Source organism: Planococcus citri, chromosome 2 (assembly GCF_950023065.1).
Source record: "Planococcus citri chromosome 2, ihPlaCitr1.1, whole genome shotgun sequence".
In the NCBI taxonomy this organism is placed as follows: Eukaryota; Metazoa; Arthropoda; class Insecta; order Hemiptera; family Pseudococcidae; genus Planococcus; species Planococcus citri.
This window is the reverse complement of record NC_088678.1, coordinates 52,417,108-52,442,763: the sequence shown is the minus strand read 5'-3', so window position 1 is coordinate 52,442,763 and position 25,656 is coordinate 52,417,108. Positions and strand designations below refer to the sequence as shown.

At 33.2% G+C, this 25,656-nt stretch overlaps 1 protein-coding gene across 1 annotated transcript in view; it reads right to left on the bottom strand.

Annotated features, from left to right (window-relative positions):
- LOC135836416 (probable G-protein coupled receptor CG31760) overlaps window positions 1-25,656 on the bottom strand; it is a 135,414-nt gene that overhangs the window by 74,548 nt on the left and 35,210 nt on the right. The window contains exon 2 of the mRNA XM_065351238.1: window positions 682-1,033. Coding sequence (XP_065207310.1) covers window positions 682-1,033 — 352 coding nt within the window. The remainder of the gene's footprint in view (window positions 1-681; window positions 1,034-25,656) is intronic.

The window sequence follows — 25,656 nt, the reverse complement described above, 5'->3', positions numbered from 1 at the left end:
ATGCTACAAATACCGCAAGTAAGCTTTTTGACAGGTTATTCGCCATCTCATATTTTGAAATAGGATTCGAACGAATTTCATTTTCACGACGTAGATATTTGGTTAAAAAACAAAATTCACGATAGAGTAGCGGCCAAGTGTATTAGTGAACTTTGAAATTAGGTGCCTATAACTTTTCAAACGTCTATTTTATAGCGTTTTTGGTAAACGTTGAAATATCTTTGATTGCGTTGTTGCCGTTTGATATGACAGACGTGAAAGAGTACGAAGAAGAAAAAAAAATGTTGCTCGGGCATATAAAGATTCGTTTGAAAAGAAAAGCGTCAAGGTATTAAAGAATTTCTCAGAAAGTGATACGCGAAGATCATACAAGCGTGATTACATTATCGCCACGATATTTTGACACCATTGTCAGACTGGCGTATGTAGGAAAATGTCAAATCTATTATGATTGATGACGACTGGGTTACCTATTTAAAGTGATACTTTATCAAGAAATTGCTAACACAGGTTTTATTTTAACGTTGGCAAAATCGAGTGCGCAATAACAAGAGGCGAGAATCACGTAAGTTAGGTAAGGAGAACAGAGAACGCAAAAAGAGTACGTAGAGGAGAGAAAAAAAAGACGACGAGGAAGTAGGTTAAAAACCGTAAGCTAAATTAAAATTGAATTTTACTCACCGTAGCTATAAATCTTTTTTTTATTGATGACTTTTTCAGCGTTTTTTCTCGCTTGGTAGAACCATTCGCTATTGTTACCAAGGTATTTGTATTCTAAGGCTAAATTTTTCGCCAATATTTGGCCTCCAGGCAGCCGATGAGCGTATGGGCAAAATAACACGTAATCTTTGTACTGATATTTGTCGTAGCAGTTTCCAGCCGCGAATATATTCTGATTGAATTCCACCATCGAGAAAATACTAGCGTGTAGTAAGTATTCCGAGTTCATCACATCCCGACCAGCGTACTTCCAAAGTCTGGTTAGAAAATTCGCTCGATTTACCGCTACTTCTGCTTCGATGCGAAACCGCTCCTGAAATCGCAATACGTATACATTTTTACAAAAATATCGTTTACGATGTGCACGAGTACTTAGAAGAAATTTCCGAACACCGACGTATTCCGATGAGACCGCACGCTAAGCAAACGTTTTCTTAAACTATTGAATTACGCGAACAGAATTTCAATTAGGCTTAGCAGGTACCTATACTATGGTATAGGGTTGCGTTGCTGTTTTGCACGAGTTTTTTTTTTCGTACTTTTATTTTTTTTATTAATGAACTTTTCGGTACTTCGTGATACATCATTCATTAAATTCGCGAAAAGTCAAGGTGGATGCAGGAAGGAGAAATACAAAACAGTGGAAATAACGATCGGATAGGTAGTAGGTACCTTGGCAGGTTTTGTTTCTTCAAGTGCACGCAGTGGGTGGAATATTTTCAAAAGTGTAATAAATTTAAAATGAACGCAAATGGTTTCGTACTGAAACGAATTCGAACAGAGCTGATGTCTTATTCAACTCGTAGGTAACCGTAATGTCCTTCGAATTTAAAGCTGGCTTGGTAAAATTTTGGCTTGCGAAATTAGGCAATTTTAGCTGAATAAATTTGAGAACAAAAACAATGAGAAATGGAAGCTTATCTGTTTTTGATGAAGGTGGTGGATTGAGAAAAAATTGAAACAGACCAGCTTGATAATTCGAAAATGGGAGGATGGGGGTCGTAATGTGATAAAATCAAGGAGATTCGGTCAGCATTTTCACTGTTGGGGGTTTACTTCGAGCCAAACTGGAGCTTACAGTAAAAATGGTCTTTTCTTTAGTAATTTCACACAAATCTGGGGTGAATGATTGAAAAATCGCCGAAGGTTCCAGGTCGGCTCAAATCTGATTGCAATCGAGTTGAGACATGTTAACTTTCGTCAGAAGTTCTAAATCATCTCCAATACGATTGCAATAGATTCTGGGCGTGAGATTTTCACCATCGGCATCGTAAAAATACACTTTTCAGCTTGTCGCCTTAAAAACGCCATAGAATTTACCTCCAAATTCAACAAAATTTCAACTTTCATAATTATAATAAGTCCAGACATACGTATATTTTGGCCACTTGGGTAACCCGGAAGAGGGTTCAGGGGTTCCCAAAATCATGTGGAGTTCAACTTCTTTAATAGAAATTACCTATTAAACATAGAAAAAATTGACAAATTTAGTCCAAACTCGGGTTGATGGTGTAGATAGCATGGACGTCTTTTATCAGGCTGGGCGGTAGCACGGCGAGGGGGTTGGGAAAAGAAGACTTCGCCGCTACCGCAAACAACCCCCTTTTATTCTGAGACCAACAAACGTGAAAATGCCTTTCAATCTCATGAGCTTACCAACACATCAAAATTACGTACTATTTATATCAAAAGTACTTACATAGGTACAAGAGATCTTCAAAAATGTTTTTTTTTGATCGTTTTCATTTCTTCATTTCCTTCAATACACTTTTCAGAAAATTTGCTTGACCAAATTCAACGAAAGTTTGCATGATGGTGTATTTTAACACCCGAAAAAATGCGGTGGATGTGGCTTAGTTCAAACGTTTATTAGATAAAAATGCTTTTTAATACAGCTTTTCAGCTTTTGAACATGGTTTTTCTAAAAAATTTTGATCTTGCTTTATTTAGAGTGTTTTTGTAAGAGAACTTTATTTAAAAATTGGTATAAAACGGACTCAAATTGCAAATCCGACTAACACCTTTCAGAAAAAATTTGTGATACCTATATCCTCCAAAAAAATACCTCACAGTAAAAAAAAGGGGTTGAAAAAGAACACGCAAGAAAGGCTCGTCATCTTTTTTGAAAATCTTATTTCAAAATCTCCTCCCAAAAAGTTTCTACTAATAATTTGAAAAATAGGTAAATCAAAAACAGTATTCCAAAACAAAAAGTTACGTAAGTACTGATATTTCTACTTTGAGTGGAGTTGAAAAATGATTGGCAAATGAAAAAAATGTTTCCAACTTCCGATCACTTTCAAATTCTTTCATCGATGGTAAAAGTTTTAGACCTCTAACCGAATAGCCGAATGTTAACTATCTTTTGATGGGAGGGGGAGGGGGCAGGGGAATGTCGAAAAAATTCTGCAGCGTAATGTTGAAAGAGCGAAATAAAATATAAAAACATCCTATTCTTCCTCTTTGCCTTGATGATTGGAAAAATTCAAAATTCATATTTTCGAAATAAAAAACTGTTTACAAACTTGAGATATTTTCACTGGAAAATCATTAGCGACGATTTTTCACTCTCAATTCTCATGCCACTTTAAAATTAAAACTTCGAATACCTATAGATTTGAACCTTCAAATTTCAAGTCAGCTATTGCTGGGCACATCCAACACCGTCTCTTCCTCATAAACAAAATCAAATCAATAACGTTTTTGAGAGGTCACCAACTTTATTAACTTTTCAAAGGGTTTCATGTTTTTGAGTATTTGTTGTGTTATTTTGTTGCACGTGTGGAGGTTTCATTGTTTGTTTTTTAAGGAGCGCGAAGAGAAGCAAAGATTTAGACTGAAAAAAAAAACTTATGCGACGTCTAAAAAAACTAACTTTGCTAAATATATCCAATCCCGAATAGCATTGAAGTCGAAAAGTCTTTCAAAATAATAGGTCTGAAATTGTCAACATTTCGAATAATTAAAAAAGTTTTCTAAAATGTTTCTATTCAAATAGGCACAGGTAATACAATACAGATGGGTATTCTAACTCTTACCTTGAAAAATCACCTGAGGATGTTTTTCGCTTTCAACATTTATTTATTTATTCATTTTCTTGTCAGGGGGCGGTAAAATGAAAAATACAATTTTATTTTACTTTCTAATATTGTTTTCAATGTAGTAATAAGCAGACGAAAAATTTCTTTCGAGAAAATTTCAATTTGGACGACGACTGCGTAATTTTTTTTAATGGTTCCGAAACAAGTTGTTGCAAAAATATAAACAGAAAGTAGTAATAAATTTGTCTCTGAAGGATCAGAACATTTTTTTTTTTTTTGCTTTTACATTTTTCACAATTCCGCGAAAAATAGGCAGGTAGGTTGTAATTGGTTTCTTCAATTTTTTAAAATAAAAATTATTTTTTTGACGAGAAGCAGAAGTACTCTTTTTCTGTCTTGAGAATAAATAAATAAATAATAATAATAAAAAAAAATAAATGCATGAAATTTTACTACATGTTTCTTTTAAAAATACAGCAGAGTATCGAATTAAATGCTTACATATTTCATCAGGATTAAAATTAGGTATATTATGTACCTATTTTTGCAATTTTTTCAAGAATTTCTAAACGTTTAAAACTTGTGATATTACTTGAGTACCTATAATTATTTTTATGCAATTTTACTTTTTTCCCAGCTTGATTTGTGCGACCTTTTCGGTAAATGCACGTGAACCTACTCAAATGATTGATATGTATAATGGTTCAAAGCACAAAACTTTAAAAAAGTCATAACACATTCCTTTTTTCAAAAATAACCGCAGCTGTGATGCAAATTATTTATTCGTCTAATTCAACACTACTGCAATAAAAACCTCTCGCATTTGAAAAAAAAGGTAGGTAGGTAGCTGCGCTTAATGCGATATTCAAAAAATACATATACATCTTGGAAATTAGTTGTATTCCCTCGTGCGCTCCTCCTTCCATCATTGTTCACACGAAACATCAAACATGAAAATAAATTGACGCTTAATAGCATCAATGGAAGTATTTACCATCGTTGGAAAAAATTCCACGAAAACGCGAGTACTATTAATCAACTTTTTGCAGCGTAAAAAACTTTTAATTGTTGAAAAATTACGAAAAAACCTCGCCGTCGTTTTTTTTCCACAATTAAACAAATGTTCATTTCAATTTGTTTTTTTAAACGCGAGCCATAAAAAAATTCATCCAAAATGAACAAATTATTAAAACGTTTTAGAAATGTATCTCGAAGAAATATTAAATCACCCTGTCAACATTTTTAAATAGTTGAATATTCTCATACATTTTTTCTTTTAATATTGGGGGAAATATTCCGCAGGCATGAATTCGACGAACATAAATACGAACCTTCTTTCCATTTTTGAAAGCGAATGCGTTGGGAAAAAATACACGTACTGTAACAACCTAGGCCGCATATTCGAATGTACCGATTAGTAGAATACAATAGCACCACAGGGGGTAAAAACTGTATCCGAATGTCCGAAGCGAAATGATCGCAAATGTCCCAAAAGGTGTATCCGAATGTCCGAAGTAAAAAAAACCTTGTATGACTAGGGATTCTCAAACATATCTGGGTTTTGACGAATATGGAACCCAATGGAAAGTACAACAAACTACATACCTTGCATGTAGCATAAAAATACCTAGATAAGCGTATAAGGTCGATGAAGATGGGCTCATGAAACCCCAAAATAGATTTATGAGAGGCCCCACTCCCAATCCTGGAATTATGATCGACTGTATAGCCTAAGCCTTATTGCATTTTTACTTCAGGAAAATCAGGCTAAAAACCATTGAGAAGGCACAAAAATGTACTTTTTTACAGCTGAAAAGTCTAAACCCCTAAAAGGCATATCAAGGACCCCCCTCAAAACGCACATGCAAATTTTCCAGCCTTCCAAGTCGATTTGTGAGGTTTCTCTTCTCCGAATTGCTCTAAAAAGTTGATTTTGATTTTTTTGACCTTTATCGCCTGCTTTTGTTTCTCCCTCTCAAGAATTTAGACATACCTCAATTTTTCAGCCAAAGTAATCTCCACTCATATTTTTCAAATCCAACGTAAAATCACACAAAATATGAAATTCCTCTGGCTAAAGCTGAAATGTTCTTATAGTCCAAGAAGAGGGGGAGGGATGAAAAAAAAATTGTTTAAAACGTATGTGCCTATAATCTTGATTGAGAACTGAAGAAAATTCTAAAATATCTTTCTTGATCTTACAATTACGAGTAGATCATTTCATGACTATTAGGTATACCTTTTCTCTGATATCTAACATTTGCCTATAAGTAGGCTAGTACGATTCATTTTAATAATCTCCAAATTTTCAAAACGTAAACCTAAATGTTCTTTTCTAATTTCAAAAATCAAAACAATTTCACAGGTAAGTTTTCAACTATTTTTTCAAATTTTTGAAATTGACAAAAATTATTTAAAAATTGGCACCACTGCCTAACAAAATATTTCCCTGGTTTCAGAAATGATATCTTTCTACAAAATATTTGACAAGAAAAATTTTTCGAACTAGGTAGGTACATTATATTCAACAGATGTACCTAGACCTACTTTAGAAACCCCTGTAAGCGCAAAAATCCAAACGGACATTCAGATACACTTTTTGGGACATTCGCGGTCATATTGCAACGGACATTCAGATACAGTTTTTACCCCCCATGGTTCTACTGATAACCACTAATCGGTACATTCGAATATGCACCGACAACCTAAGTGTTTGTTCTCATTTGTTTTTTCTTTTTGAGAAAAAAAATAAGTTCCACCTTCACTTTCCTCAGGCGATACCAATTTTTGTATTGCAAAGTATAAATAAGTATGGGTTTAGTTTGAAGTTTTTTTTTTTCATTTTTAAATGTAGGTAAAGAACTTATTACATCAAGCAATTTTCTTGTAGAAGTTCCTCCTCATAGTCAGCGTATTGTTTAAGGTGTGTAAATTTAAATTCATTTAAATACGTATACTTTCGCATATGATTGTGTTGTTCTTTTTGTTTTGTAAGTACATAAGTACGAGTAAGTACAGTATAAGATGGGAATTTAATGCTTTCTGGGAAATTAATTTCCTGAGCTGGGTAAAAGTATTACATACCTTATCGGTTGTAGTTTTCTTTATAATGAGCACGAAACAACGATGATGTGAAAGGAGTTACCTCCTGTATAGGTAACTTCTTAATTTTAGAAAACAGAATTGTTTATCAAAGTATAAAGTTACTAACATTAAATTTTCACCCAGTCAGTAAAATTGTTTTTCGTTCAGTTTCCTTGTGAAGTATTTTCGAATATACAAAATATAAAACAAATTTTGGTAAACTGAGATATTTATTCGAAATGAGTAATATTAAATTGAATCATGAGCTCCTCAGTTTTTATAATTTTCAAAAAAAAAAAAAAAATAATGAAAATTAATTGTTTGGAATTTTTTTTCTTTCAATTTTGGGAACCCCCATTTCTATTAAAATGTACAGCTATTTTCAGAAGGAGGAAAGGGAAGAGAAAATGGAGAATTGGAAAAAAAGTCTGTATATCTATCCTATTTTTGATATTGGAAATCGCACATTTGATGTTCGTTTCAAGTAGGTATAGAGGTACCTACATTGAAAGTGCTCAATAAAATGACATCAGCGTCAGACCAATTCTTTGCTTCACAAATTGACAATTATTTAATAAACAAAGAAATTAATACACTTTCCAAACTTGAAAAATTTACCTGCATTTGAATAAGTAGGTATTCCTAAATACCTACCTACTTAATATTCCGCAACGATTTGCTATTCTGGTCTCATTGTCAACCCTTCATTTTTTTTTTTGTTCATTTTACTTTCATTTATCATAATTTAAGATTCAAATACTTACCTACTTTCTTGTTGAAACTTTCTTTGTAATTTATACTTTCGATTTTTTCCCTTTACAATTTAAAAAAATTGTAGGTAATTATTACTCCTTGCGAATCATAGTGATAAATATTTCACCGAGATCGTTTCACAAAAAAGAAGAATATTAGCTACAAAACTTGCACGCAAAAAAACAGAAGGATTTTTTTTGTTATTTTTAAATGTAAAATTCACACGGTGTTCTTTTTTCCGAGTGTAAAACTTTGGCGTCCTTAATCGCTCGTAGGAAAAGTTTTAATTTCTTATATTTGTTCAGTTTTCGCGAACCTCAATTCGATGATAAATTATACATTTAACCAGAAATCGCTCTTAAAAGCGAGTTACAACTTTTTAAATAGCGAAAAGTTTCGTGGAAGATTAACTCGATTAAATGAACTGAGAGATTTCTTATGTTTAATAATTTTTCACGAATTTTCTCATTTTTTGAAAATAATATGCGGAGTTGCAAATGCATTTCTTTTTCGTTTTCTCTTCATTAACTTATGTTGAGTAAGCATAGGGTGTTCCATAAATGATTGTAGGAGAAAAATGTAATTTTTCGTTGGTATAAACATGATGAAAATCAGTCCTAAAGCTAATGTCGACTTCTCCGAACAGAAGTTCCCCATTTTCAGATTATTCTAGAGCCTTCAGCGTGATTTTAAATTTTTTTCAGGCGATGATGTTAGCTTCAGAGCTGATTTTCATCATCTTTACTGAGAAAGTAGTACTGACGTACCTATCCAAAAAATATGAATTTCAGAAAACCGCTATTTTTGGAATTTCAAAAGTTCTCCAAAAATCGAAAAATGTATTCGAAGGGGGGGGGATGGAGCGCGATCTTTTCAAAAATCACATTCCTATTCGAAGTGCAGACTAAAACCTTGAATGGTTTCCAAATTTTCAAAATTTCCCCAAAATAGTATACCTATGTATCCAAATTTTGACTTCCCCAAAATTGTTTGGAAATATTTTCGAACTGTTTTGAGTAATTCTGAAGCCCTTGGTAGGTTTTTGGAAGGGGAGAAATCGTTCAACTTCAAAGTTGGGCAAAAATTCATGATGACAAAAATTGTTTTTTCTTCAATGTACCTACCCATTTCCAAGGTCAAAGATACGTTTCTCGCTATTTTTTTTTCAAAGTTCGGTTGCTCCTTAAATTTCAAAGATAGGCAACTTATCCATATAACCCGGATATATCCAAATCTGAAGTATTGACATCCACTCACCAGACACCCTGTATATTAATTACTATTTTTGTAGACATTTCATATTCTTGGACCTGGGTGATTTCTGCCATTTTCAAAAATTAAAAAAATGAACGTCGTCATATGAACATTTGGTCCTGAGGTGTGAGTAACGTGCCCTTTCAGTGGGTAATTCAAATTTCAGTTACGAAGGTTCTCTTGTAAGAAAAAAATGAATCATGATTCATGCTCGATGGATTTTTTTAAAGCAGATGGTTAATATTCATAGCACGTGGCTAAATAAAGATATGCGATGAAGCGAATATTTCTCATTAAATTGTAATTAATATCGTCGTTGAATGAAAATTTACTCTCGTAATAACAATATCCAGCAATTTCGATATCACTCGATCAAAGTTCCCTCGACCGTTTTTAGTTTCTAAGAATATTAGTATAAAATAAAATAGGTCTCTCTACCTAAAGCTCACCTAGCCAATACAAAAATTTGAAAATATGATTATTAGTCTAATAAACATGTACTTGAGAATTCAGAAAGCCAGCATCATTGGTAAGTAAGAAATGAGAACCGATGGAGCACGTGTAAAAGGAAAACGTGAAGTACCTACCTATCATAATTACCAACCTAACAAACTTTTTATGTACTTACTTAGGTAACCAATCATATTTTTTGCTAGAAAAGAAAATACCAAGCCCCTTCTGATAAAACTTCGAGTTGAAATTTGAAAAATGAAAACTATGTACTATGATACGTCCTACATCTTTTGAAATAGAAAATAATTCCTTCACGTACATACCCTTTAATATGTAAAAAATTTCAGCTTGGCAAAGGATAAAATTGAAATAGGCGCCATCGGTGTTGTCTGAGGATTTCCCTCGTTATTTCACCATCAGCTCGACGATTCTTCGAAATTTGTCACACTTCAAAACATAACGAGATATTAGAACTGACTTTACACAAAAGACACCATTTCACCTCACAGATTTTCTTTCTTAGGCATTTAATAAATCTCGACCCCCAGTCAGGCAGTCTCAAGTCGTGTATAGTATACTAACGAGAACTCGCTATACTTCCGATCATTCGCTCGCTGTTTCGCGTTCATTTTTACTCGAGCTTATGTGTAAGTATTTCTTTTGTATTGATAAGACTGAAAAATTGTCATCTAAAACTGCTTCCATTAATAATTTGCTCGCCAAAAATCGATTCCTAATTCAGTTTCTTCATTTCAAATAATACTCCGAGTCGAGCTTGTCTTCCAGTCATACTCTTCGAGCTTCCATTAATTTGAAAATTTCGATTACCGCCTTTTTGCACTTGCAAAGCCGCGAAATAATTTCGTGTATGATGAAAAAAAAAATGTGCAAGTGGTTTCGATTATTATTAAACCGAAGAAAGACTATTCATCCATTCTTATCGTTATTTCGTGACGTTTTTACTTGAAAAGATTTTTGTCTGTGCAGCGAGCTTTCCTGTACCATTTTTCTACTCGTATTAAAAGACATTGATTGATTCGTTGTTAGAAACAATCTCAAACGAAACGCAGCGGGAGTTGTTTTGCACGAAAATGTCAATCTTTACGATTACACCGAAAATCAAATGCACACGTTACGTTACATTGATAAAGAATGGTATGACTTTTAATTCAAACCTTTTTTTGCACGCTTGTACCTCAAATCGAACCTATTACACGCGAATTGTTCTGCAAAATAAATACATAATGACACTTGTGTAAATAAATATTAGAAACAAAGCATGAAAAAAAAACCAACGAGATAAAATTGATGAAAAAATACACTAAATTAATTGGATCTTTCGATAATATTCTTAGACTTATTTACTTTGTTGACAGTTTTCTTTTGTATTATTGACTTTTGCCACATGGCTTGTTTTTTTTCTTCGATATTTTGATCGGATTTTTGCGTTGGTTTTTTTCGTAAAGTTTTTAATACCGAACTTCAGTTGTCTATTTTTCATACATAGATATTATATTGCCTCGAGTAGTTCGGCATTATATGAAACAATAAGCCTTTCAACGTAGGTACCTGTGCCTATAGTGCGACGTTTAAGAGCTTTTTTTGATATTTATTTTTTTTATCGATTTTATTTTTATTTTTTTGCCAAATAGGATAAAAATAGAAGAATTTTACTAAATAATAGAACATTACCAGGATGTTTGAAACATTCAAAGGGACGTGAAAATATAATAATTACTCGTAGATTGATTACAACATTGGATTGTATGAATTGTAGCCTATTGAATCTTGAATCCAAGATTCCGTGAGGATCAACAAGAATGCCAATTCCACATGAAAATGTCCGATGACGAATTTTCGGGAAAAGCGAGTTTCAAAACCCACGTCAAGCTGCTAAAATTTCAAATGCTCAAATTAAGTTGTCAATTTTTTGGAGAATTTTTGACATTTTGATCTCAATACATGGACTATTTCTAAGAGAAAACATCACGTGTCTGTTTTTGTAATCACACATTAAATTAATGAAAATTTGATTCATAATTACAAACGACCTCCTGAATTATTTCCTTCCGCTTTACGAGCTGATTCCAGCCTCTTGCAGATTCGATTTTTTTTTCATACAAAATTTTTTAGAAATTTTCCAAAGATGTAGAAATGACAAAGTCACCTAAAAATCTACAGTTTTCTGATCATTTTCAAAGGTGGTTTCAAGTCATTCTGAATCATTCAGCTAGAATAGGTATTTTAAAATTTCCAAGTTTACAAAAAAAAAAAACAAAAAAAAAAAAAAAAACAAGAGGCTAGAAATATTTTGAAAGAAAAATATTGAGAAAAAAGTGTTTTTGATTGAATGGGTAGTAGGTAGGTACTTTGGAACATAAACAAATTTTGTCATTATGAATTTTTGCCCAACTTGGAGGGGCTAGAAATATTTTTGATTTTATTTTTTTTCAATTAAAATGTCAATTTTTTTCAATTTTTCTCCCAAAAAAGCCATATTTTACTTCAGCCGAAAGCTAGCAAAAATCCAGAACGAGACTCTCCCTGGAAAAAAAGTGAAAAAACAAGAAAATTTCTTTAACTAGAGTAGATTTCCAACCTAAATTTAGAATATATGGGAGAGGGGTGGAGGAGGCCAAATAAACCATTTTAGTTTTGAAAATCAAAAGTCATAAAAAGAACCAGAAACTTTATATTTTTTATAACAATATAAGCTAAAATCCAAACGCTCAGCTTTATCTTTCGGTTTTTTAAGTTTGCTAAAAAATGCTCTTATATCGGCATCGCTCTACAAACTAGAAAAAGTCTCAAATTTGTACCATTGTAGTTTTCAAATTTCAAGCATATACTCGCTTGAAATATACAGCACTTCTGCTTCCTCAAAACTTTGAGCCCTCCCATATCTCCCCTCTAAATGCGCTGAGATAACTGCGGATTGCGTCAGTCGTCATCTCTAATCGTGATCTACCCGCATATATTTTTTTAAATCGTCAACTTCAAGTGCAAAAATCTGGGTAATTTTGGAATAAAACAGTCCTGCATATCTACCAGACTTGATCATGTTTTTTTTCTTCTGTACCCCGCAAACTTTGAAAATGGGTACTGCTGGGTTGAGTGGGTAGTTCACTCGTGAAATAAAAAATATGAGAGTGCATCAACTGCAAGTAAAAATTCAAATAAGTATTTTTAATTTAAGAGTACAATTACTAGGTAGTTACGTTAATTATTTCAACATCATTTCAATTAAGAAAATGAAATGAATTGCAAGTTAACCGAGTGGGTAGACAGTGAGAATAGGTAGGCAGCTAGGTATGTATGTACCTACCTTTAAAAATTTAATTGAATTTTGGAGCATTTCTGTTCAGGTATAGTACTGTATCAGTAATCCTGATGGTTTTTTGTTCCAATATAGATAATCCTATTTTATTCATTTTACGTACTTCTATGTATAAACGTTCGGAATGTATTTAAGCTGTCGGATCAATTTGGTTGGAAAAAAAATGTAATAATGCGATAATATAAATGGCTCCCATCTGCAATTATTCGTATAGTTTTAGTAGGTTGTATAATAAATGTCGTTAACAGTCCGCGGATCATCTATTGTAAAGTATGTGGAATCTCATTTATAAATTTTTCCACGATTCGTTAACGTGGTACATATTTTATGGAAAATAATATTACCTACGTAAAAAGCAATATCGTTTTATGTGAAATCTTGACTTGGGTGAAACTCTATCCTGTACTTCGTGGTTGGTGGGTTTTCGGAGGCATTGACCATTGAGTTCAAACATCCGCTAATAGTGTAATGTGTATTAGTTTATAAGTAGACTATGTATAACAGGAGTCTTGAATGTGTTGGTGGTGAATGTCAATGAACTATTTTGTTGCTTTATTTCAGGAGCTGAGTACAACTATGTGTCACTATAAAGAGACAAAATCTGGTGCTGCATTTGCATTAACAACTAACAAATTGCAAAACGATCTCCTAATAACAATTTTTTGAATTCCCAAATCTGTCATACCACCTTTAGGTACCTATTTATCATATTCCTTTTTTAAAAGTTGATTTTCTCCTTCTAGATTGTATTGGCCGATACAAATTAATAAAGGCAAATCGTGCACATTTTTGAGAAAAAAAAATGCCAAAGTGGGTGTTAAAGCAGGTACCTACTTGAGTAAGCAAAAATTCTCCATCGAGATCTCTGATAAGTATATCATAGCCTATAGTCTCTTGTTAAACATGATTATAAAATTATCGATCGTGTTCCTTTTCAGTAATTTAAATTCTTAATGAACATTTCCTCTATAAAAACTTTACCCCGAAAATATTTTAATAATATTAACGATACCGCGTACAATTTTGCCTCGTTCGAAACCACGTCATAAAAACCACTTGGTTTGTTCTTCTTTTGTATGTAACTTATTTTTTTGTGTAGTGTCAGTTTCATTTGAAAACAAAGAATACTTTCGACTCGAAATAAAGTAGATGACATTCAAACGCTGTGAATTTGAACTCTCGAGAGGTAGAAAAAAAAAGGTTCAACTCGTTGGCGTTCAATTAATGGAATGAATTTTTCCTGTCATGCTTTTGTTTGCTCAACAACCATCGAATATGTTTGATAAGCTCAATTGTGGAAAAATCAGTCGAAGGAGTACTTTAACAAAAAAACTAAAGCGTCTGTCGTAAAGGTGGGATAAAGTAAATAACGTATTTAATGAAGTTTTCCATCGTCTTATTGTTATAGGTATACCCCGGATATTAAGTACAATCTTAAGGTCGCTATAACTACCTGGATTATTAATGCTTGCAGTTCTGCTTTACCGAAAAATTACATTTTAATCTATTTTTCAACAAATACTTACTTGGACTGATAAAAACCCTATTTTTTTGTATTCTCATGGTAGGTAACCATTGAGTTATAATATAAAATTTTTAAAGCATGAATGTGATTTTTGTGTTCTTTGGCGAGGAATACCTAACTACCTACTAGGTTGAAATTTCATTCTTGATCTAAGTAATGCAACCGTGATTTACATTTTTTTCTTTATTCTTAAGCAGATGGCGGAAAATTGAAAAACAATTCAGTGATGCAGTAGAATTTGAAAAAAATACTCTTTCAGTTAGAAGAAAGGGTACTCGTATTTTTCCATCTTAACGTGTTCTGGTTGAATGCGGGTTCGAAATTAGGTACTTACATACATGTTGGTTTTTAGTTGAGACGAATTTCTTTGTTTATTTTTTTCTTACTCTTTAGATCGATGAACAGCAATTTTACGAGAATTCCCATGAGATGTGCGAAAGAAATTGCAGGAAAGCTGTCATCGTATTTCTCATTTGACTAACAAGTGTGACGTTTTAGGTAGGTATCGGAAAAATTATTTCAACGGTTATTTTAATTTGAATAAAAATATTTAGAAAAATCATTCGAATCACAGGGATAAATGTAAAATTAATGTGCTCAGGGCAAGATGAACCGGACAAAAGGAACCACCAAATTGCATTATGCTGTACAGTAACTTTTTCTCAAAAAAACAATTTTTCATTCAAATTGGGTAACGCCGGAATGATATTTTTTTCATTTTTTGAGTACCTACAGTTAAGTGCCATGTACCATTTGCAACTCGTTTGCGTCTACATATACCTATCTCAAGAAATTTGATTTCAGTGTAAGTATGTGTACATGCAATTCAAGAAATTTGAAATTAATGATTTTTAAACAGTCGTAAAGCTGTTTTTGAAAGAACTAAAAAATTACCAAAATTTTAAATAGGTACCTATCTACATAACTGGTTTGAAATCTGAAGAAATTTGTAATTATCAGAGGTACCTACTGCTTTTCAAAATAATTTTCGAAAACAGAAGAAAATTTAGCTGAAAAACTTGAGGATAATTTTTTGTGTCATTTTGGAATTGTTTTTTAGTTCTCGATTAATTGTGTAGGGTAAGGGTAAAGGTACCAATTATCGACCACCTAGTTCATTTTTTGAATTTCTCGGAGCCAAATTGAGTTGGAAATGTCAGTGATGGCTTAAACAGTAGCTTGGCATGTCTACTTCAACATCCCAAAGCCCCAAGACTCAACATTTTCATTTACTATATTTTTTTTTCACATTTTCCGAAAAAGTTCAAAAATTCAACAAAATAGAAGTGACCCAAATATCAACCCCCTAAAAAAATGTGTTAAATGTCTGTAGAAAAAAACAAAGTCTTGAAATTGCCAAAACAATGGGGAGGGGGGGTCGAATTTAAGGCACTTCATAAAAAAAACGTTGACCAAAAATTTTAAAACTCAACGTTAAAATTATCCAAAAAGTAATTAACACTAATTATTCCTTCAGGTGTCAGCTTTAAATAAAAATTAACATGAAATTTATCTGCCAAAAACTATTTTCACAAGCTCACTTTCAACAAAATTTAAAAGTGACAGTTGACTTTCTGATTGTTGTTTTTTGCTTGTCATTTCTCACCATTTGGCTTTACAGCGGTGATTTTGGTCTCATTCGCTTTTTCTCTGAAAAAGGAATAAGAAAAATGTCTTTCCAAAAATGTTGTGGCAATATCTGGCGAGTTAGAGGGGGGCGGATTTAAGGAGGGGTGTAAGGAGGAGTTATGCCTTGACTGCCTTGGATGATGCAGGTAACCCTCTTCACCTGAGGTAGTCCCTACTGTGCTCGTTCACCGGAGGGGAAGGACCCACTTGACAATAGATTCGCCGGTTGAAAAGCCGGTGAAAAAGCCGGCCCAAAAATGACAGTAAATTTGCTGGTAAAAAAACGCCGGCCGTTTAAAGTGGCTGTTTATTTCATTAAAACGCCGAAAAATCTACCAAACTACAAAAAATTTTGAACCCAAGCGGGGATCGAACCCACGACTCCTGCGTGGAAGTCCAGAGTGCTCACCATTCAGCTATCACAGCACCGTTAAAATGTTTGTTTTCAAGCGGTATACATGTACCGCACTTCATACTTTCCTTTAAATTTTGTGAAAATGAGTTGTGAAACAAACGTTGCGCATGTGCATTGTAATCAGCGAATCAACACGCGGCTGTTTCTATAAAAGTAGCCGGCGACTTTTTACTAGGGCTAACCGGCGATTCGGCAAATAAAAAAAAACTGCAATTCGCTGGCTGTTTAAATAGCTGTTTTCTTAAAAGTAGCCGGCGTTTTTTCACCGGCAAATTCACTGTCGTTTTTGAGCGCATTTTAAGTGGCAGTTATGCAAAAACAACCGGCGTTTCGGCTGAAAGCGGCGAATTTATTGTCAAGTGGGGAAAACTAGTTCCAAAAGAGGGGAAACGTGGTAACTTCTGACGATTGATGGTACAACCATGGATCGTCTTTGCAGTAACATCACTTGGATGTAGTATCTCGAGCCCGCTACATCTCTGTCACTTGGTAAACATTGTACTTATGGCTAGCGAGCCACACTTCGGTTGTTTTAGTAGTACCCACTCAAAGATGGTTAAATTAATTGTATATTAACTTGTGATCCCGTTATGCCATTGTGATCATGAGGTACCACGGGGCATTTATCCTAGATTCCAGAGACATGGGTAAGTGTCTCCAGTTTAATATGTAGCTTCTAACGTGTCCCCTAAATAGGCCTTAGTATTAGGAGAGCCTGCAGGAGTAGGGTGAAGTGTACAGTGTTTTGAGGTACTTGTGCCTCCTTTGCTCACCCTTTATGAGTACAACGTCGATCATATCCCTGGATATATCAATTAATTCATAAAGGGTGTTAAGTTTAAATTACTTATTGACAGTCGAGATTCGTCTAGGACTTTGCATAGCTTATCACCGAGTGATATATGACTAGAATTAAGACCCCTAGTCTGCAAACCATTCTAAGTACCCAGTCTTTATATACTAAGTTTGGCTTACATTGCAGGGATATTTGTGTAAATATATTATTTAAACAAATCGTCTCATATCTGTATTTATTCACGTAAAGGTGGACATCTTATTATGTGATAATGTAAGAAGTTGATTCCTGTTACTAAGTGTACTCTGAGCTAGCTGGTTAAAGAGAAATGTTCACTCTCTAGGGAATATTTCTATCCTCCCCCCATAGGCATTTAATGCCAATATAACCACCTCACTTAATAATTACCATTCACTTTTTAACAGGGGGTCGATAATTGGTACCTTTACCCTTAGTAAGTACGGTTTTAGTTTCAGTAATTTTCTTGATGAAATTTTGAATCAGTTATTGATGAAATGATGAATAAGAATCCCAAAAAAATTATTTTATGAGGTACCATCATGCCTTATGCAACCTTTACATGTTGCTTATGATATGAATCTCACTATCAGTCCAGTACGAGGCCCTTTGCATTATACTCAGAATGGCTCTTGTCACAACTGCATAAGTTAGCTTCAACTGATCAACTTTGTTCAACTCATTGTACTTGTGTACATCCTAGTTGACTTAGGTAATCTAACTTTAAGTAAAAATCGGAGTACTCAGACTCACTAGACAGATAACCTCTTGAGCCCTAAATCCGCTGTGTCATAATTGTATGTTTGATGTTAATTTGATTTAATTGCAAACGTGATTGTTGTTTCGTAATTATCAGCTAATCGTAGATTCTGGACTGATTAATTAATTCTACAGCGAATACTGAGAATTGGTTCAACCTTTGGTGCTTTCAAATGTACAGCCCTTGATGTACGATATGATAAGGTACAGTTTGTTATATGTAGGCTATTACTTCTACAAGAATCTGTGTATTAACTCTGAGGTGTATATTTGTAAATATGTATATCGAAAATACATATAAGATTGTAGAAAATATCGCTTGTTGTATTACGAGTAATATTTGATCTACCTGCGCCTGTATTGATGATGATACTACAAAAGAGTGATATATCGAGTGAATATTGCCTACTCTCCCCATTACACGAGTATGTATATGCCAGAGTAGCTACACTGATGTGAGATTAATTGTTGATCAAGTTTGTCATAATCACTTTGAACTATCTGTAAACCATAAGAAAAGATTAGGTACATACCTACATCACTTCGGTGAATATTCTGGTCTAACCTACTGATTGACGTTGTATTCGATCTTATCCCTTCCTTTGCTTCATTCATTATAAATAATACTTTTCTTCATCTTCCTCACCATTAAGATCATTTTCATTTACCTACCTAAAATAATTTCAAAGTTACCAGTAGACTAGGTAGGTATAGCTACATGTTGTTGTTGTTTTTTTTCTTCAAAAACTTCTACATGAAATTCAGGCTCGATATTGACTAAGTTGATCGATTATTGAAACTACATACACAAAAGAACTGAAATTGCAGAAGTAAATTTTGCATGTGTAATTAGCTCCTGCAACACAGCTATAGGTAATTTATCAAGAGCAAAGTCTGTTCTTGACCTTGACGCAAATACAGACGCATTAATACACACTACCTTCGTACACATTGTAATACTTACACATTCTTTTGGGAAAATTCCAATAAAAATGCCCTAACGCCGTAAGCCACAACTTTACATCCTGGGCCCATTGCAAATGTCAAAATGTTACCCAAAATTGAAACAAAAAAATAAAAAATAAATGGAATAAAGAAGAACCTCGATACAATTTATTCGACTGACGAACGTAATGCAAATTCGCGATAAATTGCCTACCCACATTGCTAATGGAAGGAGGAAATTACCATAGATAGGTACATCAGACGATAGCAACAGACACTCTGCAATAAAAAAGAGTTCAAATCCACAGAAACGATTACTTAAGTAATGATAGAAAATTAAAGTGGTGAATCGGCGCTAATAGTTTTTCGTTAGCGTTAAACGTCGACCTTTTAAACCGAAAAACTTGTTGCTTAAATTAAAGATGTCATCTAAATTGTTTCTTTATTGAACGAAAGTTGTTTCGCGCTATTAAATAATTTAACAGTTTGCTGTTTCACTTATTTGTATAAAACTTCTCTCGATATAGCGCAATCGATATAAAAATGAGAAAAAAATTTCGGTAAATATCGAGCACTTGTGGAATATACAGAAGTTATTGTATACATATTCATTTCACAACAATCCTAATATCGAATACCATACCCTACAGTTTTTTTCCTTTATTTGAAAACTGTTTATTGGTATATGGTAGATGTCAAAATGAGGAAAGCTAACAAATTGACATACCTGTTATTAACACTTGAGACTTCATTCAATATACTATTTTCTGTACAAAATGAGAGTTCTCACTAGGTATCGTAAAAGGTAAGTACATATCATGGTACCGTAATCGTTTGTTTTAAAACAATTTTTCATGGCACTCGAATTGAAGTTTGTGTAAAGTGATCACGTTAGAATACTAAGCGTATGGAATTTTTTCCAAGTCTGAGTATAAATGTGAACGTAGACGTAGAAGCCACAAGGTAAATAATTTCATTTCATTTTTTCTTCTTTTTTTAAAACAACAACCTTACCTAACGTTTGCGTTGAAAATAACCGTCTACCTATTTTAGTATTCTAAATTTCAAAATAGCATCAATTCAAGGTCACAATAATACAAAAATAATTCTCATAAACATTGTGCATAAAAACTATAGCTAATTTGATATGATTATCACGTTTAGTAAACTCGCAGCGAAGGCAAAAAAGGTGCAGGGCAAAATATGCAACATTGAACACATGCACCATACAAAATAGCCTACCACTTCTTCTTCTCCCACAACTTATTCTATAAACTGCTACGTACGACATTTTTCGTCCTCACACGAGTAAACTTTGGCTCTATAAATCGAACACGTTCAGCTTTTTTTTGTGAAATTCGGTTTTTGCCTCTAGGGTGTTTAATAAATCATTAATTTCGACATATTCTAAAATGACTTTTTTTTCCAAAACGCAGGCCTCTTTCACAACATTATGAGCTTTTGGTATAAAATTTTCATCGTGAAAGATTTAGGTAGGTGTAGGTAGCCAGATATGCTATACGAGTTTTGTCGAGCCTAAACGATAGGTTACTGATCTAAGTTAAAATTTGAAGCTTTTGGTTCGATACCAAGAATATGGAATTATAAAAGCGAGAAGAAAAAATACGCTATTATATGTAGACTAAAATCAAGGACGAACGAAGACTATATGAAAAATAATATGGCCATCAATAAAGTAGGTTGTAGCCAACCATATCTGGTAATATTATATTTACGAAGGCTGTCTAGCCATTAGGCGGTCTAGGTACACAACGTTACAAAACATTTTTTTAAAACCAAAGATGGGTAAAAGTTTTATCAGTCTGACAATTTAAACATTATAAATGTTAACTTTCTAAATGGATTACTTGGGTTTATTGCAGTTCGCAGTTTAAATACGTACGTTGACCACATAGTTCGTAGGATGAATACTTCATCAATTTTAGTCAAGTGTATTTACGAATAAATTACCTCCGCTTAAATAATGCCTACGCACTCGACTAAAACTGGAAAATTTTCTCGGTACGTGGTACCATGTATGAAGCAGGTAAATATTTTTATTCGATGAATAAAACGTATAGTAACTTTCAGCTTTTGTTTCACTGGAAATATTTTTGTCGTGTAATAATCTTACTGTCCCACGTTTAAAATTGAGACAAAAATTAAATACAAGATGACTCTTAAAAAAGTGACTGGGATTTTTTTGTATACTAACCTACGCAATCTTGCAGGTAGCCGGTTTTGATTTCGAATTTAATACTTCAATATTTACTAATAGGTACCTACCTATCCCGTTTCCTTACTCTACCTGAATATAATGTAGCTCTACATACAACCGTGCAGTATGGGAATTCTACATCATTTCTTTGATTCAATGAAAACTAAATTCGATATTTACGGCAAACTGAGTAGTGAGTACGCAATTTAATTTACATCGTTTCTTTGTGAAGAAGGGTTTTCATCCTTTTGTAGGATGCATTCATCTTTTTTTTTTCATCTTTCATTCAGGGAACTTCGATTAAAAATTTAATTTTGGTAACTCAGTGAAAATAGGCTGATTTCATTTCAAAATTTGCAAATTTTTCTCACAACATCAGACACGAAAATTTTACAAAAACCACATCAAAAATTTCCTTACACGTTGAAAACTAAAACAAAAAACAAATTGTGCTGCAGCATATAAATACTTGGATATGATTGGGTTTCAGAAAAATTCATAGCGCGAAATCCGTCGTGAGGTGAAGTGAAACGTGAAACTGAAATTCACCCCGAGGGGGCGTGGTTTCAGAAGATGGTGGAACTCAAACGCCCTGAAAGAGTAGGTACATGGAAAAATTTGTCTCTCTTAAATCCATCAATAAGAACTCAAAGTGATTCGTTTGCGAACGGTTGATCAATAGCGAAAAATTGAACATGAACCAAACTTGAAGTCGATTCGTTCGCGAATGATCCGCTCAAAAACAATGAATCATTCGAGAACGATTGAATCACTTGAAAATCATATAAAACATGACAAATAAAACGAAATATTTTTTAATGTACCAGAAAAAATTATGAACGAATCGTTCGCTCGTTCAGAAGAGATCGAAGAATCGTTCGCGAACGAATGAATCGCGGTAAAAGTAAATTCGGTATGGATGACTCGATAGTCAATAAAACTTGACAGTTTTAATTCTATCACAAAAAAATGAACAGAATTCGTTCGCGAACGATTCGCTCAGAATTGATAATTCATTCTAAAACTTACTGCTAAATTAAATATGTACAGTGAAAAAAGGACTCGGTAAAATTCCACTACTTATTTGAAATCTATCAATAAAAGAATTTTAGATGGTTCGTTCGTGAAAGATTTAATCAAAAGCGAAAAATCGATCTCGAATCAATGAATCCCCCATATAAATTATGACAAATTAGATCAAAGGCCATACTCCATAAACCTCGAAATTTCATATTTTTGTACCCTAATCAACAAAAATTAAAATTGATTCGTTCGCGAACGATTCGCTCATAAAAGACGAATCATTCGAGAACGACTGAATCGCTCGGAAATCAACTCAGATCCGACAAGACATAACAAAACGGAATTTTCTTAAAATCTCTCAGTGAAAATCAGGGATGAAAAGCCTTAAAATGAAACGTCAGCTTTTGGCTTTCAGCTTCAAATTTCAAAATTGAAACTTTTGGCTTTAGCTTTCGGCTATCTCGATTTTTACGCCTTGCTTTAGCCAAACTTTCGGCTTCCAATGGCTTTCCCTTACACTTTCAATTTAACATCTTTCAGCTATATTTCATTAAGCTTTTAGCTTTAAACTTTTGGCTTTAAGCTTTTGGATTTAAACTTTTAACTGATACACCATCAATTTACAGAAAAATGGAATTAAAAATTAGATTAGGTACATTGATTTCATAATTAGTGATAGTGGAGAACATTCATTGCTAGAATTTTTTTCTTTTTTTTTCATTTCATTAAATTGCATTAAAATAAAATTGAACGATTTGTTTCTTCATTTTTTTGTTTTTTCTGAATTTAGAGAATTCAATTCTGCAAAAAAGCCTTTGAAAAAGCCAAAAAAAAATGAAACTTTTGGCTAGCTTTTGGCTTGGAAAAAATGAAACTTGCAAACTTTTAGCTTTTTGCTTAGTGCCAAAATCTGCTCGGCTTTCAGCTTTCGGCTTTAAGCTTTCAGCTAGCTTTTCATCCCTGGTGAAAATTGCCAATGATTCGTTCGCGAACGATTTGCTGAGAGGAGAAAAATCGTTCGCAACAAAACTTCAACAGTTTTCAACCTATCATCAAAAAATGAATTCAACTCGTTCGTGAACGATTTGCTCACAACCTAATCATTTAAAAAAAACTTACCTAATCTCTATCACTAAATAAAATCCAGTAGTAGAGAACGTGGTAAATTTTGACTTTTTCAAATCCAACAATAATGGATTGAAGATCTTTGTTCGAGAATGATTCACTATGAGGTAAAAAAAAAATTGTTTGCCAATATAACAATGAATAAATCTCTGATAAATCAAATTTAGTATAATGAAGACTCCATAAGGAAAGTCGACTTTATTTGCGAATGCTTAGATGAACCTGAATTTCATTAATGAAACACAATATTATACTTAGAAAGCGATAATCATGAAAATTGACGATTTGTGTACAATTTTGAAGAAAATGACGCTCGTTGAGAAACAAGAAATGAAAAGTAAATGGATGCAAACAACAGATTCAGTTTGGTGTTAGGGAATATTACACGATAGAAATGTACCACGAATACTTACGTAACGTTGCATTGCGGTGAAATGAAAATTTTACGTGCTTTTGAATGGGAATAGAAAAGAAAAAGTCGTCGTAAATCCAAACAGGTGGAAAGATTGTATTTGCCATGCCGCGGTATTTCTCATATTTATTTATCTAGGTAAATATACAAAGAATAGCCGTATTAAAGAAAACGTTTTCTAGCAAAATGAATTTTTTTCTCCGTCGTGTGCTGTCTTTAAAATGTGTCACTACTATACTTATTCGGTACAGGCTTTAACGAGAAGCAAAAATTAAAAATAAGGTTCATTTTACTACGTATTTGGAAAACGAGTAGATTTTTTTTTCTGTATTCCACGACGAAAATGAACTAATTGAAATAAACTTTTAACTTCCTGGAACGAAACAGGTATATCCATCTTTAATTTCTGACACTTAAAAAAGTTGCTACCTACGAAAAGAGGACAATTTTGAACATTTAACCAAATGATGGCAATACAGTCACGACGTTCGAACTTTCGCTTCAATAAGATAGAAGGAAGCGAAAAACTATGCTGGAGAAAAGGTTCATCTTCAAAAATACTCGTTTTAAGCTTTTTACGTGTTCGTTTCGTTTTTCTTACACCGTCTAACGTATCATGCAAATGTCCAAATAACGGATAGAATAATGGAAACGGGAATGATTTATTAGGAAGAGGTGTACGTAATTCTGTTACCGGAGCTTTACACAATGCACACGGGGACGTGACAGAATTATCAGTATTTTGCACCAGCCAACAAAAATCTCAACAATAGGCGTGATATTTAATTCTACCAGTCAAAATTAATGCGTTGATTTTCTGGATTAGCTTTTACTGTTTACTTGATTTATACAACGCGCGAAGAAAATTTTTCAAAAGAAACGCTCTTCTTAGCAGATCATACCCGAATACTGCTTGTTTTATGTTGTTTTTTGAAATTAGTAAACTACTTTTGTTTCTTAATGTTTTTGTTCTTATTATTATTTTCTTTTAAACCCGAGTTTGGTTCTTTTATCTAATTTAACAAATTCTGGAAATTTTCTTGCGTGTAGGTGTTTACAATTAGGTAGGTATATTACAAATGTAGGCTGCGAAGAGCTAAAAAAATGAATCAGATTTTTTTTTTAATTTCTTGAAAACTTTCTCTTTTATTTATTGAAACCTTGAAAAGCAGCAAGAAAATCTTCAAGAGGTGAGAAGGTTGCACAATAAAACGTACGTGGTAACAAATTTCTATTTCAGTTTTCTGAAAAAGTGCCAGACGACTCACATTTGTAGGTCTTTCGGTTAAACAGTCTGTTAAACATTCTTATCTGAAAAATGCCAGTTGAAATATTCAAATATGCGATAAAAAACGTTTAATCATCATCGTGACGTTTATGACAATGTGATTATTTTCGACAAATAATGCGCTCCATCTAGATATGTACCTACTTATTTGTAATGTACTTCACGTAGGTAGTAGGTACGTAATCTATGATACATTGCTAGCTAAGTTTATTATTATTTCTTTCATTTTAGAAATTTTGAAAATATAAGTAATTGTTACTTAATCAGGTTTCAGCATCATTTTTAGCTTAATAATATATTATCATGATTAATGAAAGTTCACAACACGGATGGTGCATTTATCTACACCTAATATCTGGCGTAGATATCTATAGCGAACTAAAAATACTCGTACCCACGTTTTTCACCATCTTAGGTAATCTTTTTTTGTACTTTCGTTTTGTTGATGTACTGCGCATAATAATTCTATGTAAATTTTCTGTATCCAAAAACAAATTTCTTTTGCTTTGTTTGCCGCTCCATATCTTAAAAACTTTTATCGAGCTTCCAAAATAGATTTTATTTAAACTCGCTCTGTTTTCATTAGAGTTACCTCGCGTAAGACCATACTGTGGGCAGGTGGCAGGGGAGGGGCCTCCTTTTGGAAAATTTTCCGCGGCAACAATTATTACAACGCACGTTTTTCGAAAATTGAAAATAAAACGAAAAATATAGAAGCTTTATCAGATGAAACCGAGTGAATTTAAAAATCATCTCAAACCAAATGGTACGTAGCAGTTAACTTGGCGGCTACGAAATGCAAAGCTTTTGATTAATGAATGTATAGCTGAAAAGAACGCTGAAAAGTTTTATCGCCTTGTT